The sequence below is a fragment of the Protopterus annectens genome, chromosome 1.part1 (assembly GCF_019279795.1).
Source record: "Protopterus annectens isolate FY-2018-M chromosome 1.part1, PAN1.0, whole genome shotgun sequence".
Classification (NCBI taxonomy): domain Eukaryota; kingdom Metazoa; phylum Chordata; order Ceratodontiformes; family Protopteridae; genus Protopterus; species Protopterus annectens.
In genome coordinates, this window is record NC_056726.1 from 451,742,574 (window position 1) to 451,761,201 (window position 18,628).

The window sequence follows — 18,628 nt, forward strand, 5'->3', positions numbered from 1 at the left end:
TCTACTGATTTCTGTAGTATTATTAATTTCAAGAAATAATTGTAGTTCTGACAACATCCAGGGTCTGAATTCTTTAATTTTCGTGATATATGATGGAATTCTAGTTGAGAGGATTAAAGGTTTAAACTCTATTTGGAGCTTCATTATCAGAGAGTCATGATCTGAGAAGAGGCATGGAACTATTGAAAAGGTGAGGATTTTTGTCTGTAAATCTTGAACTACGAATAATTTGTCTATTCTGGTTCGTGTTACAAATCTATGGTCTTTATGGGAAAATAATAAGGATTTATCATCTTTTACTTTAAAAGTGTCTATTAAATGAAATGAATCAATCCATCTTTTTAAGGATTTTGAAATAGTTGCTATACAAAAAGACTTCTTGGTGGTTTCAGAAGCTTCTAAGGTACAATTAAAGTTGCCTCCCAGTACAAGATTTCCTTAATAATTGTTGGAAATAAAATATAGGTGTTTAACGGTTCCTGCTCCAATTCCTGGGAACCAATATAGATTAGCTAAGGTCCATATTCTGTTATTAAATTTAATTATAACAAATGCTAGTAGACCTTTTTTGTCTTCATATTTATAAATAACTTTTGGAGTGATTATGTTTTTCTTCCAGAGAATTGATGCTCCTTTTGTCTTTGTTCTATAGGAGGATTGAGCTAAAACTGTATAGTCCTTAGGGTTCCAAATAAAGCTATCATTAGTCTTAAAATGCATTTCCTGGAGAAATACTACTTGTGCCTTATTTAGATTTAAATATTTTAGCAAGTTTGATCTTTTATTTGCATTATTTAAGTCATTAGTATTTAATGATAAGAATGTTAAATCCATTTCAAGTTATTGTTGGAAGAAACGTTTTGCTTCTTTTTTTTTATTTTGATTATAGTAGTTATACCATATTCTCTGATAATACTGAATGTTATTTTTATTTGTGTAAACTTGGGAGTGTAATTTAATGTTCTTTCTTCTTTAAATACAAGTAGGGTAAAATTCTGGTCAGGCTTTAAAAAAGTACTTCTATAAAACATTAATTCTAAAGCATCAAATACAAGTAAATATGAATTTCCCATTAAACATGGAATGAAAGTCATTCCTAATCCAATAGATAAAGATATATTTATTGGATTATCACTCATACCTTTAACCAACAATATCAGCTAAGCTCCATATGTTAAATTATTATATGGAGAATTTTCTTAAAAGAGATATGAAATTCTATATTATTTTATATATCAGGATGGATTGTTAGTAGTGTAAACAATTATGTCGACTTAGAAAATATCCAATATTTAGTTACCCTTAAATGATCCAAACATGTCAGATATGTCATTTTGGATAAATTAAATACAACAGAGGAGCATACACTAAATAAGCCAACAACAAATAGATTATTACTAAAATAATTTGACTAAAAGTACTCTGCAGGAGACAATGAGTGATTACCAATGAAATATGAATTTACTGTAGGCGAACTGTCTTCCTTTACTTTCCCACTCTTCGGCTCACCAACTTCAACTTACACTTATGAAAAGACATGGCTTATCAGCGATATCCTGACTCCGAGTAGAGGCGCCCTACATTCTAGTGTGTAGTGCTTTTACATATTTATAGATTTACAAAGCAGAGTCTAAGAATGAACTATGATCACCCTGACAATTCCCATCCTGCATAGGGCACCTCCTGCTTCCAGAATGGGTAATCACATCAGGTCTAGAATGAATGTGAAGGTACCTATATGGTAATCAAGACTTACCTTAGGTAAGTATTAATCAAATAGTATTTAGAGCATCTTAGAGAGTTCTCGGGGCAGTTAGAATACTCTTAAGCCTCTCCTCCCTTGACCAAAAACAGCGATTTCCCTTCCCTTCCCTTTCTCTCCCTTGTTTTAAATCAGTACTAATAAAAGAAATGCAGCAAACATAGGTAAACAGAAATAACATTCAGTAGTCCATCTTGTACATGACTTGCAATCCATTAAACAAGTCAGTGACTAACATCACTTTGGTAAACATTATAGACAAATTAGAAATAATTTCCTAGCTCTTTAAATTTTCTGATCAAGCAAAAAGTTAACAATAAGCTAGTTTAACTAAAAGTATTAAGCATTTAAATTTTTCCTTGCATGTATACATTTCTACTTGTATTGTAGTGTCAATAGCTGTCTTTGAAATATGTACAAAACTTCACTTCTTCAAATCATTCCTTTTTCAATTCAGGTTTTGTTTTGTCAAAATTGCAACAATATTTCAAGGGCAAAATTAATATTAGACTGATGTTTCAAATAAATAACTTGTCAGTTGCCAATTGAGTTAGTTTAGAATGTATGGTTAGTGCAAATATAGCATGTTGTAAAAATAATATGTATTTTGTGTGCTCTAGAGACTGTCATATGCAAGTGACATATATAATGTAGTATATAGAGAGCAGATAGCTTATGGATTCAGGTTGTTAAAGTAAATTATGCTTATTAATCAGGCAGTTTCATTTAAATTCACAAGTAATTTGGGATCAATTCAGTTGAGTTTCCAGGAATGTGTAGTCCAATGTGAGTAATAGAGTCCACTTTTCCTCATAAACATATGTCACAATTCCTTAAACAAAGCAGAGTCTAACATCTGTCTAATAATCATTATAAAGACAAAGAATAGTAATTTCCTAGCTCTTCAAACTTTCTGATATTGCATAATGTTGACGGTAAGCTATTTTAACTGGAAGACTAAAACATTTCAATACTTCCTTGTGAATATATATTTTGTAGTGTCAAGAACGGTCTGAAATCTATGCATTACTTCACTTCTTTCAAGTCATTCATTTTACAGTTCAGATTATATTTTGTCAAAATGTCAATAGCATTTCAAGGGCACATTTAATATTTAAACTGATATTTTAAATGAATAGCTATCAGTTACCAAGTGAGTTTGTACAGAGTGTGAGGTAACTGCAAAGATAACATGTTGTAAAAAGTAATATGTATCTTTTCATGTGCACCAGAGACTGACAATTTCAAGTAACATATAAAATGAAACTTTTACAGTGCAGACTGCTTGTGTAATCAGCGTGTTAAACTGAGTAATAGTTTTTAATCAAACAGCTACATTTAAGTGCACATGCAGCTTGGGAACATTTCAGTTGTGTTTCCAGGAATATGTAATCCTATGAGGATAAATCATAAAATATTACAAATAGTCCTACTATGTATTTATTTTACCTTGCTTAGGTTTTTTCATTTTAATAACTAAACATTACTTTTTCTTATTATTTGTCATCTGTGAGGCTAAAAGCACTTCACAGGTTCACAGTGTCCTCAGAAACTGCAGCAGTTGTTTACTGTTGCTATAGCAACGCAAAAAGAATGTGAAGAAGGCATTCACTTCTCTTAACCAACAGTACATTTTTCCCTCTTTTTTTATATATATTTGTGAATACTAAAAGGAAATAATTCAAAGGACATATGTACATGAATGGAACATTTCAGAGTTAATCACGAACATGTCCCCAATCCCAATAAGCATAACAGTGACTATCATTAATCTAATAAATATTGTAATAACAATGAATTAAGTTCACTATTCCAATTAGTCTACCTTAAAACTAGATTTTAAGCTATTATTTATCTATGGCCTGATCAGTACTCTACCCCGGTTAAAAAATTATTCAATAAATACATTAATAAATAGCCTTTTGTTGCTCTACCTAACTTTGTATTTTACTCTTGCACAGCAAGGAGTAGAACATTGTTTGACGTGGAACCACTGGAAACATCTTTACTAACAACACAAAACATATGTGTGGTATGCAAGCATCATAATTATAAGTGAAATCCTTTTATAAAGCAATATGCTAGAGTTTACACTGAATACAACGCAGGAATATCCACATTACTACACAACAGATATATTACAATTACATATGGACTACACAAAATATTTATATTGGGGAACGTAGAGTGAAGTCTGCTCATTGACTGGGGGGGGGTGATGAAAGGTTTTAACTAAGGGGATGGAGGCAAGACCATCACCAAGAATCTATTATAAACTGTTTTAGTTTGCATCTAAGGTAATCAGATTTTCTGAGAGTCTGATAGTGAAGGCGATGGAATTCCAGGACAAGGACATAGGAAATAGTTTAAAAAAGGATTTGTGGTTGTGTTGTAGGACCTCATGTGAAAGTTAAACTATGCATTTGACTCATCTCTGGCCTCTGGATCCTTTATCCTCTCAATTTGTCTACCAATGACATAGACTGTGAAAAGGCTCTTCTTGTTGGTCTCTGTGTTGGCTATTCTTCCCAGCTTCCTTGCAATTATATAGGCCTCAGTCTTCTCTCCTCATCTCCAGTGAGTGACTGCAGTGAAGCAAGCAATGGTAGCAAATACCGCATTCCTGTCTCAGATAAACACTGCATGTGCAGGATTTGGGTTGTGATCTGCTGACTGAAGGAAGACTACAGAGATTTATCACTTCAGGTATGTAACATGGGAACACTCCAGTGACATACACAGTATCAAGCTTCAACCTGTGAAAGTAGCAGAAACGAAATGGGCAGCATACAGACTGCTTGCGCCATCCTAATCTAAAATCATGAAATTCACCTGGCAGAGATGCATGCACCTCCGAATGGAAAAGCGGAAAAGATTTTTGAAATGACTTGAGATTGAACTATTAGAACAGGAACTTTCAGCAGTTATCCACTGCAGAAAATGCACTAATCATCACTATCTCTTTAACAGGACACTATAATGCTCGACTCTACTGACGTTAGTCATATGTAAGTTTTGAAATTTCACTGCCTTACATGATGGAAAAATTCTCAAGTCCCATACCACAAGTATTACAACTAAATCAAAATGTACTATTTTTTTTAAATAAAACTATAGACAAACCTGCAATCACACCACTAACAGTTCTCCACTATTGTAACCAACATACATCTTCACAAACCAAGATAATTAAACAACAGCAACCTGTTATCCAGGTTTAATGTACCAGTGTGCCTCAACACTAATTTATAATTTACTGGCATAAGAAGCTGGAAGAGCCAGGCAGAGAGGGTGGGAGTGAGCGCGTGATATCAGTGTTCCCATCCTGGGGGATGGGAGGTAGTCTGGCCAGCTGCAATGCTGACACTTAAATGAGTGAAGGAGTGTGGTATGTAACACTATGGGTCAAGTGATGGCCTCAGTGTTGAGGAATCCAGGGGGATTAGAACATGTGGACGCATGCATCTCCCCAGGCAGGGACTCCATTGGGGAACAAAGCTATCATGGAGAAAGGTTAGACCTGTGGATTTTTGATACCCCGTGTGAATGAAGATACAACTTCGCACCTGATGCTTGCCTCTGAAGGGGATAAATGAGCCCATGAACTTCTTTATTTTTATTTATTTCCTCTTTTTTGACTGGGTTAGTCCCACTTGGCCAATGGACAATTTTTCCTGGGGAGACCCTAAGCCATACCGATAACAGGAAATTTGGTCAAGGCAACAGGGAACTACCCCTGCTCTTCTTTCCAATAAGTGCTGTGGGATACTTTAAAAACATCTAGCTAAGCTACGACCAACTCAGCAGATGGGACCTTGGTTTAATGACTCAGCCAAATGATAGCAGTGCCAACAGTGCAGTATCCCCCTTATGTTGCACTGTAGTATTACCTTCAAGTGCCTGCTGTGGGAATAGAACCCACAAACTTCTGATCTTCCATCACCAAAGGTGTATGTGCTACCTGTTGAGCCACTAACATTCTGCCTTTAAATGAGTAAAAATTATTCTATAGAGTCACTGTGTGTGTGTTGGGCTGAAAGAATGTATAATTCAAGTTATCTGCCATTGCATGCCCCCACCACACAAAGCTCCAGTGTCTGTCTACATTTTGACTGTACCAAAATTTGTCATCAATTGGCCTTGACAAACAGAAGTAAGACAAATATGTAATGTGAGTGTGACATACACACTGCTTTTGCTGATGCTGCCTTGTTTAGTTACCCATCATGTATACATGTTGTGATGACTTAACATTTCTCCAAGAATCACAGTACTCCATACATTACTATGTTCATTGCCTTACGCTAATTGATTGCAGTATATTTTATATATTGTATTCAGGACTATTTCCACCTTGAGACCCATTTGCAGTGAAGGCCCAAATCCCAGACGGGCAACCAAGTAAAAAAATAAAATAAAATAAAATAAAAAAAAAAGAAATGTAAATTTTAAAATATTCAGTGGGCACAAAAGAAGATGATACAATACAAGATAAAAGTAAGAAAAAAGGTTCCATTATCTGATTACTGGCCACACACAGTTGGCAGCAAAGGCAAAGAGCAGTTAATTCTGTAGGAGTAACAAAAACAAATTCATTAGACATTATTGAATTATCTGTATAAAAATCCATGAACCTTTCAACAAACTGTTCTTTCCTTGAGTTTTCATTTACAGATGATTCTGTATGTGTGGGACAGCAACCTCTTCATGGGGGGGGCAGTAGCAATTACCAATCAAAAGAAGAAAAATCTACATTTATGACATCCTTTTTCTAGTTTCAAAACATTTTCCCCAACTAAATACTAATAGAGCAGACCAATGCAGAGGAAACCATGCAGTTATCACTGTCAGTACTGGAAGTGGACTGAAAAATTACAGCAGTCACAGTTAAGGAATGCTGTAACCTGAGTGCCCAGATGGGCCCTATAGATTTACTCCTACTCTAATCTTGCTCCATATTTTTCTTGCTCTACCATGGACATTCTTGAAACCCATGGAAAATAAATACTACATCAATGCCTTCAATAGTGCATCCAGGGTCCCTCCATTCTCTTCAGGTATCAATATTTCCTGCCTTGCACCATTCCCAATCATTTGAAGCAGCCAACCCCTCCATCATTCCACAACTCCATCACTACAAGATTATCGCCAACACAGTGATGCTACAGTATCATAAAAAACACTTTTTTTAAAAAACTTGCTTCTAGTAGGTACATGTATGCAGCTCATAAAGTCTCTTCTCATATCCTTTCTTTCAACTGTTTTAATAGCTATGCACTGCACACCTTCTGGTAAGCCCATCTCTCACTTTATGTGGCTGCTAGGACAAGCACTCTGTGAGATTTATGACCACTCTTGTAGGCTTTGTGTGAAGCCTATACGATGTTTAAGTGGCAGTGCATTAATAAACAGCGGTGCTAAATGCATATGCATGCTGCTCTTCACACTTACATGGCAAGCACGCTTTAAGCACATTTTTGTGGCCAGCAACTATGTTGTCGGCCATGAAAACATGTTGCGCAGCACGAACACACAAAGCAAACAAAAAATCTCATATATGGGCAAACCTGTTAAGTGCGCTTGCACGGACAGCATTCAGAGCTACACAGGGCAAATAATGCAAGCTGCACTCTGCAGGGAAAGTATACTGAGTGCGGACTGCAAATAAATGAAACGTGAATAAAAAATAAGTAAGATGGGAAGGAAAATCTTCAAATTGTACTGAGCTAACTGATTTAAAGGTGCTTATGTCTCAAAGACAATTCTGTAATAATAAAATTGTTCTATATGTATGTCAAAATAATTAAAGCTGGTCACGCTTCTTGAGCAAATATAGGTAAATAAAATAAGACATGATATTATAGGATGCAATAGTTACACAATTAACATTGTAGCAGACGGGATTAGATGACATATGAATGTCATTAACATGCTGAGTTGAGAGAACAGCTAGCAAAGACAGTACATACATTATGGGATATTTGCATAGCATGCATTTTGCCAATATACCATGTAAAATACAAATAGATTAGAAGCCAAAATCTCCTTTTGCAAGAAATCAACCCATCCATTCAATGTTACCACTGTGCTGTGTATTAACTGCTTACGTCACAGAAGCAGACCTAACAAATGTCACCCTTGAAGGGAAAGATAGACTTCAATATTCTAATGGCTATACATCCCATATGAAGGTGTATGCCATGTACAAATGTGGGAGCAGAGTGGGACATATGTAATACCCTTGCAAAAGTCACTCCTGCCTGGCACAGTTATTGTACAGAGAATAAGAACAGATGCAAACACTACACTATGCTGCCATGTATTCCCCAGAGCTATGTATTGTTACCATCTGCTGCAGGAGGTAGCAATGGATTGTCACAACTAAAATGGAATTAATATGTGAATTAAGAAAGTATCCCTGATAATGAATGTCATATCAGCATGTCAGACTGATGGCAATTAAATGAGTATGCTCATGTGCACACAATTGTGATCAGTCCTATATCAATATTCCATGGTCAAGGAAGGATTCTCTGTAAATTTGTGCACATACCATGTAAGAACTGTAGCACACTCGTAAACACCACAGTACTCAATGCAAGTGCCACAGCAGAACAATGTCTACTGTCATGAAATCCAAAGTTACTTTCAAATGTGTTTGTGCAACATATCAAGGGATAAGACTGATGTGATGCAATGGTTATGTGATGCCAGTATGTGCACACAAAATGAATCCCAATGCTAGAACTGAACAGCAAGCTGTAAGACTCCTCCAACTAACAATAATTGTATTAATCACATGCTCCACATTGGAACTGTTATCACAGTTGTTGAACTCCACCTATGTGAAGTCATTTAATCAGCTGTACTTCGTTATAATTTTTATCTGATAAAATGGATGGGGGACACCTCTGCTACTCCATATGTACACAGTATAACTGGGGAAATGTCTTTCCTGCAGAACAGTTAAGAACAGAAATGCTTACAGTCACTCAATGTTGTTTTGGAATACTTGTCTACTCTTTGAGAAAAGAAACACCACAATGGGATCAATGAATGTGCCATGGTGTGAGTGCATCACCAACTGTCGTTTGTGTGGTTACGTGAAATCACTACATATGTGTATGTATCAGGGAATGTGTGTCCCTATAATTACTTAGAAAGAATCTTCCTGTACACCAGACAACACTGCCTGATGCAGTATGTATACCCAAACACACCTGTGGCCCCCTGCTGTTGTGACTGTGACAGTAAAATGTTAACTCTGTACAATGTGGATATAATCCCATATGGGAACACATACCTTACTTAGGCGACAACATACATTACATGAGAAGGTGTCTCACTACAACTGTTATGGAATGACAATCTATTCAAATGAAGGCACCAGTCTTCAATACAGCCTTTACAAATTAAATGTAGAATAAAATCTGATAAAAGGAAACATCTACACACGAACATAGCATGTGTGGGTGACAATACTGTTAACAACATGTATACTGACTGTAAGCAGTGACATTGGGATTTGAACCATATACTTAACATCACAAGCTAATGAAGGCTTGCTAAAAAGTACAGTTGTGTACACTTACCATAAATGTAGATGTTCGAGTGTATTCACTGTTGCAGTCATTACATTTGGGTAATTTGCTGGCAGGTTGCCCTCAGTCGGCCTGAATATCAAAGTCTTGGGTCCTGCGTCGGTTGCTGTCTCCTCTTTCATGACGTCAGGTGTATAAAACAGGCAGCTGATGCCATTTTCTTTAGTTTTTCTTGCCCCAGATGTCAGGTGCCCCCCCAAATGGGGAGCAAAAAAAATGTGTGTGTGTATATATAAAACTATAAATACATGCAATTGTCACAACATAAACTTTACCTTCATCTAAAAGCAAATACACCACAAAGGCTGTAGAATATAGTGAAGGAAAGAAAAGCTGTAGAATAAAGGTGGATGGCGGGTGGGTAACCCAGACTGCAACAGTGAATACACTCGAACATCTACATTATTGTAAGTGTACACAACTGTACTATGTTCTTCATGTTTCACTGTTGCAGTCATTACATTTGGGTAGAATCCCAAAGCTATGGATGGGAGGCTGGAACTAAATAGCATTAGGAGCGGCTATAAGGCCCTGCAGAACTGCAGTGGCAAAGCCTGCCCTGGACTTAGAGAAGAAAGGCAAATGATAATGCTTTGTAAAAGTATGAACAGAACTCCAAGTAGCAGCTTCTAGAATGTCTTTGGTTGGTACCCCTCTGAAAAAAACTGCTGATGTAGATGCAGCCCTGGTAGAATGTGACCTAATGCCCTTGGGCACCGGTTTACCATGATGCAAATAGCAGAAATGAATGTAGTGGCTTATCTGCTTTGAAACAGCCTTTCCCCTCTGATCCTGCAGCAAATGCCACCAGTAGCTGCTCAAGACTTTCTTAGAGATTTGGTCCTGTTTAAGTAGAATCTTAGTTGTCTGTGTACATCCAAGGAATGCAGAATCCACTCCCCCTTGTTCTGCAGATTTGGGTAAAAAGTTGTCAGGTGAACAGTTTGGTTAAGAGCCACATTGGATACCACCTTAGGCATAAAGGAAGGATTGGTCCTGAGGGACACCCTGTCTGGGTAAAATATAATAAAAGGGTCCACAGCCATGAGGGCCTGTAACTCTGAAACCCTTCTTGCTGAAGTGATTGCAAGGAGTAAAGCTGTTTTCCAGGATAAAAACTTTATATCTGCAGTAGCAGCTGGTTCAAATGGAGGCAGGGTGAGCTTTTCCAACACAAAATTGAGGTCCCATGCAGGAACTGTTGATCTTCTGGGAGGCCTTACATTTTTGGCAACCTCTAAGATACTGTTTTAGCAAAGGATCAGAAAAGATCGGTGGCTCTGTGTTGTAATGAGCCGAGATGGCAGAGGCATGGATTTTTATTGATGAAAAAGATAGGCCCTTGTCAAGTATCTCAGTCAAGTATTGTAAAATCTGAGGGATATTTGGCTTTGCTGTGTCAGTTCCTTGTGCTTGGTTCCAAGCACAGAATCTCTTCCATTTATCAGCATAAGATATTCTAATACTAGGCCTTCTGGCTTCCAAAATGACATCCATCACAGATTTACTGAGAGGTGTTGTTTGAATAACTACATGATCAGCCATGCTGCCAGGTTCAGAGTTTGGAGCTGATTGTGCAGGATTTGATTGTTCTGCTGAGACAGTAGATGTGATATTTGAGGCAAGTACCAAGGAGGGATTTGAGACATATTCCTAAGAATTGGGTACCAGTGTTGGTGAGGCCAGTCTGGGGGAATTAGAATCATTTTTGTTTTTTCTTGTCTGACCTTTAGTAGGACCTTAGGAAGAAGAGGCAGAGGAGGAAAGGCGTAGACTGATAGGTTTTTCCAACTGAAGGATAGGGCATCCACTTTCCATGCTTGTCTGTGATAAGTCCTTCTGCAGAATTTGTCCAGTTGATAATTCTGGGGAGAGGCAAATAGATCTATGTCCAGGCCCCCCCATTTCTTTGTTATCATGCTGAAGACTTGTGGATCCAGTTTCCACTCGTGAGGGTCCATAAGGTTACTGCTTTGGTCATCTGCCAGAGTATTTTGTTTTCCTGGCAGGAATTGAGCTTGAAGACGCACTTGGTAAGTCAAGGCTGTGTACCACAATGCCATGGCTAGTCTGGAAAGGGGGTAGGAATGTGTGCCCCCCTGCTTGTTTATGTACCACATAACCGTGGTGTTGTCCGTCTTTATCAGTAGTTGTCCGGGATGAAGTAAATCCTTGAAGGCTGTCAGGGCATTCTGAACAGCTAACATCTCTTTCTGGTTGATATGCAGATGCATTTGTTTTGGGCTCCATATGCCCTGAATGCATCTCCCCAGCAGGTGGGCTGCCCAAGAATAGTCTGATGCGTATGTAGTTAGGGTTTGGTTGGCAGGGAGTAGAGTGCAAAACTGTCCCATGTTCTGGTGACATGTCTCTGCCCACCATAGAAACTCCTGTTTTAGGCAGGGAATGAGAGGAATTATTGTTTCCAGACTATGACAATGTTGACTCTATAAACTTTTTAGGTACCACTGTAGTTTCCTCACATGCAGTCTTGCATATAGAATCAGTAGAATGCAGGATGCCATGAACCCCAAAGCCTGCATAATTTGTCTTGCAGATAACTAGGTTTTTGTTGCCATCAGTTTGAAGTAAATAGTCAGTTGCCTTTGTTTGTCTGGCATAAGGTAAGCCATCTGGGCAGTTGTATTCAAGCTTGCACCCAGGAATGTTATCTTTTGAGAGGGTACCAGCTGTGATTTCTTTTCATTTATTGTGTACCCTAGGTATGTTAGAAGCCTTTTCACAAATGCCAGATGTTGAAGAAGAATGTCTTTGTTTTCTGCTTGAATGAGACAGTCGTCCAAGTAAGGACAGATTTGTATACTTCTTTGTCTGCAAAATGCAATTACTGGTGCCAGGCACTTTGTAAAGACCCTGGGCACAGTAGATAAGCCAAAGGGCAGTGCAGAGAATTGGTAATGCATGAAACCAGCTTTGAAGCGGAGGTATCTTCTGCACGATTCCCTTATTGGGATATGCAGGTATGCCTCTTAAGTCTAGAGTCACTAGCCAAGCGTTCTTGCCCAGCATGGGCAGAAGCTGCTGCAAAATTAGCATTTTGAATTTTGGTATGTCCAAGAATGTGTTCAAAATTGATAAATCCAGTACTGGGCACCAGGCATTGTCTTTTCTGGGTACCAAGAACAGTCGAGTAAAACCCTTGTCCTTTTTTCCTGTTCTGGCACTGGCTGAATAGCCCCCATATCCATGGTGGACGTAACTCGTTTCTGTGCCTCTGCCCATTGATTTTGTGGCAGATCTGGCCAACCATTTGCAATTGGCAGAGTATGGAAATTAAATCTGTATCCCTGGGATACTATGTTTAATACCCATTTGCCATGGGTTATTATCTGCCAATTTTGAGCATGAAGTGCTAGTTTTCCCCCTACGGGGGCTGCCAAAAGATAAGTGCTTGGTGATGGCAGAGGGAAGTCATTGAGACTTTTTACTGTATGGTTGCACTTTATTTCCTCCAGATTTGGAGGTAGAGGCACCCCATTGCTTTGACCTGTAAGAATCCTGTGACTGGTATCTAGAGCCCTTTGAGCGCCTGGATTTGCCCTGTGAAGCTCTGTCGGACACAGGAAAGGACCAGTTTTTTGTAGGCTAGTGTCTACTGAATCTGGGTGGCTGCACTTGTAAAAAGTCTTTTACAGTTAGCTTTGTCTTCCATTTTCTTTAAAACCTCTTCTGCATTATTACCAGAGTATCATGCTGTAAAGGTGTATCTAACAATTCAGCTTTAACATGATCAGGCAAATTTTGCTCCTTTAGCCAGGCATGCCTTCTAATCACAGATCTAGTAACTGCGGCCCTGCAGGAGGCCTCCAAGGAATCAAAACCACATTGCAAAGTATGCTTTCCAACTTGTTCTGCTGCATGCTTCCTGTAATTCTTTATTTTCCACACATTCAGAAATCAACATCATTTTCTGTTTCAATAATCCCATAACATGCTGTTGATATTTAAGCATATGAAACTGGCAGTTTAAGGCCCTAATTGCCAAGGTTGCAGACATATAAACCTTCTTTCCCCATCTATCCAGCGCCCTGGAATCTCTATCAGAGGGGGTAGGATTCTTAGCTGTTGAGGCCTTTACACCTTTGGGACCCTGTGAGATAGTTTCAGGGTCAGCAGCAGGGTTTTTGAATAAAAATTTGTGCGAGTCAGGAACCCTGTAATATCTGCCTGGTTTGCTAGGAGCCGGAGGTAAGGAATCTGGAGTCATGCTTGATTCCGAAAACACATCATCAACAATGTCTAATACAGGAGGTATGGCTAAAGGCCTATGCTGAGGGAGAAGAAGGAAATCCCTAAGCCTCTTTTTTGATTCTGAAAAATCTTGACTCTCCCAATGAAAATGTTCCCTCAAAGTATGCAAGGTTTCTCCAAAGGAATAATCTTCAGGAGGAGATGCAGAATGGATGGATTTCTCTGCATCTGAATCCTCATAGGGTGGTACAGAAAATTCCTGGTCAGAAGAGGAATCAGAAGAAATAGAAACCTGATCTGAAGATTCATAATCAGTGTCTTGCCTAGGCCTCTTATCGGGGGTGGGGTGGGGTGGGGTGGGAACTCCTGATCAAGGTAATTAGGTCTTCAGCCATTTTGATCATCTGCTTTTTGGGCATAGAGGCCTGAGCATGTGGCTCATGCATCGTTTTTTTAGTCTTAGAGGTTGCTTTTGTCTTTGTTTTTGAAGCTGTCGTCAGTTTTATATAGAGATGCTGAGGCCTGAAGACACCCTCAGAAGCCGGTGCCTGCTCAGCGGCTCAGGACCCATCTGAAGGAGAGACATCCACGGGTACAATACTTTGACAATCTCGTGGCATGCCGGACTCCACATGGGTCTCGGTAGAGGCCTGCGACTTGAAAGTAGCGGGCATCAGGGGCTGCGAAAGCACCTCACTGAGTACCGGCGAACCGGCGACTGGCTTAGGGGAAGCTTCGTCATTGGTTTTGGACCTAGACGGTCTGTCTCTGTCCTTTTCTTTGCATTTTTTGTGAACTCCAGTAGTCGGATTGCTATCCGACGACATTTCAGAGTAGTTAAATCTGTTTCCAAAATATTTTGAAGCAAAGATATACATACGCTTAATAGTGCATTGGTTAAATCTAGCACAAAACCGACAGCAAGGCAAGTTATGATCTGGGCCTAGGCAAGGAATACAGTACAAATGAAAATCCTTATGAGGTATTTGCTTCCCACAAGTATTGCAATTATTAACTTTTACTGACATCGGTATGGAGCAAGAAAGTTTCCCCAACAGGGTACTTAGCTTTAATTGAAGACTTCGGTTCTGAAACTCGAATTCGAAAATTTCAGGAGTTGGCCGACCAGCACTTGCGAACTGCTTCTGCTTCGGGCACCGCGTAGCAAGAAAGACTGAAGAAAATGGTGTCGGATGCCTGTTTTATACCCCTGACGACCTGATGTCATGGAAGAGGAGACAGCAACCGACGCAGGACCCAAGACTTTGATATTCAGGCCGACTGAGGGCAACCTGCCAGCAGATTACCCAAATGTAATGACTGCAACAGTGAAACACGAAGAACATCACAAGTGCAACTACAGATTTATTTGAAACTGTGACACTGCACATTTCAATGGATGACATCACCACTGTGCATTTCCTAAATAATTCCACTAAAAATGGCTGCACATCCCAAGCACACTGTATAGATATACCTCATGTGCAGCCTGTACTCGAGTGTGTTGCTTCCTCTTACTGTGCAGAAGACATTCTTGTATTCAAACTCCCCATATGTCTACTGAAACAATATACACGCAAGTGTATTAGATGCACATGCCACAGGAGAAGTCTCCTTTCATGTGAGCTACACTGCATCTTTGAAGGGATGACATCTGTCATGTCATTCAAAGGAGGTGTATGTGTGCAAAAGTGACTTCTACAGCTATGTGGGACTCCAAACATTGTCAGTACTAAGAGGTGTAAGACAACCCTGCACGCATGCACACACACACACAGACACACACAGACACACACAGACACACAGACACACAGACACACAGACACACAGACACACACAGACACACACAGACACACACAGACACACACAGACACACAGACACACAGACACAGACACACAGACACACAGACACAGACACACAGACACACAGACACAGACACACAGACACAGACACACAGACACACAGACACAGACACAGACACACTCAGGAGAGTCTCACTGCTATACTCAAACTCCCTAACTATCTACCAATACTATCTACACACAACTTTTCAGCTGGGACACAGGATCTGAACTGCCTAAATATACTAAGGCCCTATTAAGTTTAATTCATCTGGCTAATGTTCAGGAGGAGGAGAAGTGAGGATTAAGGGAAGGCGGGAATTGAACAATTTGTGTAATGTCGGACTGATGATAGTTACAAGGAAAGATATGTATAATGTACGTAAATGGAAAAAATGTTAATATGTTTTTTCTTTTCTGTTACAGTATGTTTGCCTATGTCTTAAGTGATAATTTAATAAATGTGTTTTAAAAAAAGCAAATGGAAAAAAAATATTACAGTAGTCGATACAGTCCTCTCATGATGTAGGCTGTCCCAGAACTAACAGGATAATCTCAGGTGATGGGCCTCTTTCCTAAGCCCCACTCTCAATTCCAAATTCAGGTACTAAAATATGCTCCAGTCTGCAAGCCTTTCTCCAAGACCTCACACTCTTCCCCAAACCACAACTACTTCAACCAAGTACAGTCCTCCACTGACGTTCCACTGACCAGTCCCAAATGGAGACCCTGTCGTTTCACACTTCCATGTCTTTCTTTCAGCACTTTTCAGTGTTCTTTCACCAAGGAAGTGTGTCTAACTTTACCTCAATATAAAAGACAGTAGCCTAGAAGGTTAACACCCATGTGATTGCCATGATTTAAACAAGCACACTTTTCACCATCAACATGTTACAAAATTATAATTATACAATACTTTTATACACTGAAGTCTCAACATGTTATAGCATTTAAGTGAAACAGCTGATTTTAGATAAATCTGGAGAAATGCTGTGCTGAAAAAGCACTAGCTAATAATAACAAATAAAGGATAAAGTGCTCTGTTTAAAGCAAGAATATTTCGATACCCGAATACCATTAATGTGGGGTCCTTTTTATAAATCATTCGGGTTTTGCACTGTGTATAAGCAGTGCAATGACACCAAGATATATGTGAAGTCTTGTTACCCAACTTCAGTCTTTGTGCTCTACTTAATACATGTCTCAAGGGTGTGTTAAAGCTTAAGATCAATCAGTTGAATGTGCACAGCTCCTAAGAAATCCTTTAAATGCATAATCCATTCTGAACATCATCATGTACATGTTTAATGTAGAAAAATGAGGAAGACACCATTTCATTGTGCATAAGTTTTTTAAATGCAGATTAGATAAACTTCCTGCAGTTAAATCAATATTAGAGCTACTACATCCATCCATAACCCCTTTTCCCCATTTTTTGCATAAGAGGTTGAGATGTCACTTCACCAGTGACAATCACCTAGAGTCAAGGTTTACACTGTCTGGTGGCTAGCCCTGCCATGGCAGTTCTGCACCACACACACGCGCGCGCGCACACACACACACACACACACACACACACACACACACACACACACACACACACACACACACACACACAACTGGCCAATTTAGCGTGCCCAACCCACTTCCTATATGTCTCTGGAATGGGGAAGGAAACAAGAACAATCAGAAGACACCCACACAAACACAAGGAGGATATGCAGACTGTGCACAGAAGGCACTCTAGCGAGAATTAAACCAGGGAACCTCTTGCTGTGAGGCGACAACGCTATCCGCTGTGCCACTGCTCTGCCCTCACGTAAAAGTTACTTTTCCACTATAAAATTAAAATAAAACAGAAAATGCACTTATTTGTTTATTTAAATTTGTCAGCCAAAGTAGAGCAGTGTAGCCGAATAACCAATTTCAGTCACAACCCAGGCTCATTCTAAGAATTACAGCCTTTGTGATAAAGCCCCCAGACAACCTATGTATCCCTTTCACCCATCAGCACTCAAGAATCCAACAGAATACAAACACACATACACAGTATAGCACAAAGTTTCAACCTTTCAAAAATCTGTCACATGGAAAGAAGTTAAATGACAGAACATTTTTATCAATAAATGAGTACAATGTAATTTGCTTTGGCAACCTGTAAAATTGCATCTCTGGTTCTCTCTACATAACATTTTGGAAACCTCAGTCTATGTGGTGCATCAATAGTTCTACAATGTTGTTTTCACCACAGAATCAGAAAGAAAATGAATATATCAACTCCAAAAATAAAGCATGGATTTTTATACTTTGTATTTGGTACACTGTAATTACAGCTTCCCCAACTTTACCTGCTGTAGGTGGTACACTTCCAACATACCGTACTGTTGCATACTCCTCATCACAAATAATTCTTCTCCCTATAGCATCACAAGGTATTGAATCAGTCATGTTTGAAGCAGTATTATTTGCAGGGTCTATAACAGAAATGCAGAAAACAATGGAAAAAATGTAAATTTTGCAGCACTTAAATTATATAATAGGCTTCAATATGCATTTAAATAACCTTGACTGCAGGAAGATATTTTATAAACACACTAAAAGACCATTAACAACTAATTAAGGCATGAGGAAAATATGTCAAAGTGAAAACTTATTCCAAATAAGTAAGAAAGCATCTAAAAACAAAACCACAAAAAGACTTATGCAGGCAATTCTCACTTATTTGATTACCATATTTCATCTGTAATCAGGAAATTTGAGCTGGCACAGTTAATCACCAAGAGAATATCCTCAAGATCCACAGAAGTCATCCCGCCAATGCACTCCTCCCTTATCAGACCCATAGATGAATACAGCACCCCTTACACAAAAATAAATTGAAGCATTTTGATAAACGAGAAAGGCCCCAAACAGACCTTAGGAAGAAAATTAGAGACCTTGAATCCTTTAATAATATTGATGGATTAGTAAAACTCTCCTTATACTCGGTAGCCTGCGGGATGCTTTGAGGTGACCTGTATTTTGCTTTTTGACCCAAGACCCAGTCATATTAACCTTCAGTTTCTTTCCAAAACCACTAACTCTAAACACCAAATCTAGGGACCTAAATCTACCCCAACAAATAGACAAGACTCACTAGAGGGATAGGTTCCCTAATTCAATTTATTCCCATTCTCATAGATTAGTACAAGACTAACTGCCCTTATGGGCC

The 18,628-nt window shown here is 38.9% G+C and overlaps 1 protein-coding gene across 3 annotated transcripts in view; it reads right to left on the bottom strand.

Annotated features, from left to right (window-relative positions):
* The window catches only part of TBCE (tubulin folding cofactor E), a 1,152,174-nt gene that overhangs the window by 1,060,930 nt on the left and 72,616 nt on the right, over positions 1-18,628 (bottom strand). For all 3 annotated transcript variants that reach the window (XM_044075916.1, XM_044075896.1, XM_044075906.1), the window contains exon 2: positions 17,766-17,891. In XM_044075916.1, the coding sequence (XP_043931851.1) occupies positions 17,766-17,865 (100 nt within the window). In that variant the 5' untranslated portion in view covers positions 17,866-17,891. The remainder of the gene's footprint in view (positions 1-17,765; positions 17,892-18,628) is intronic.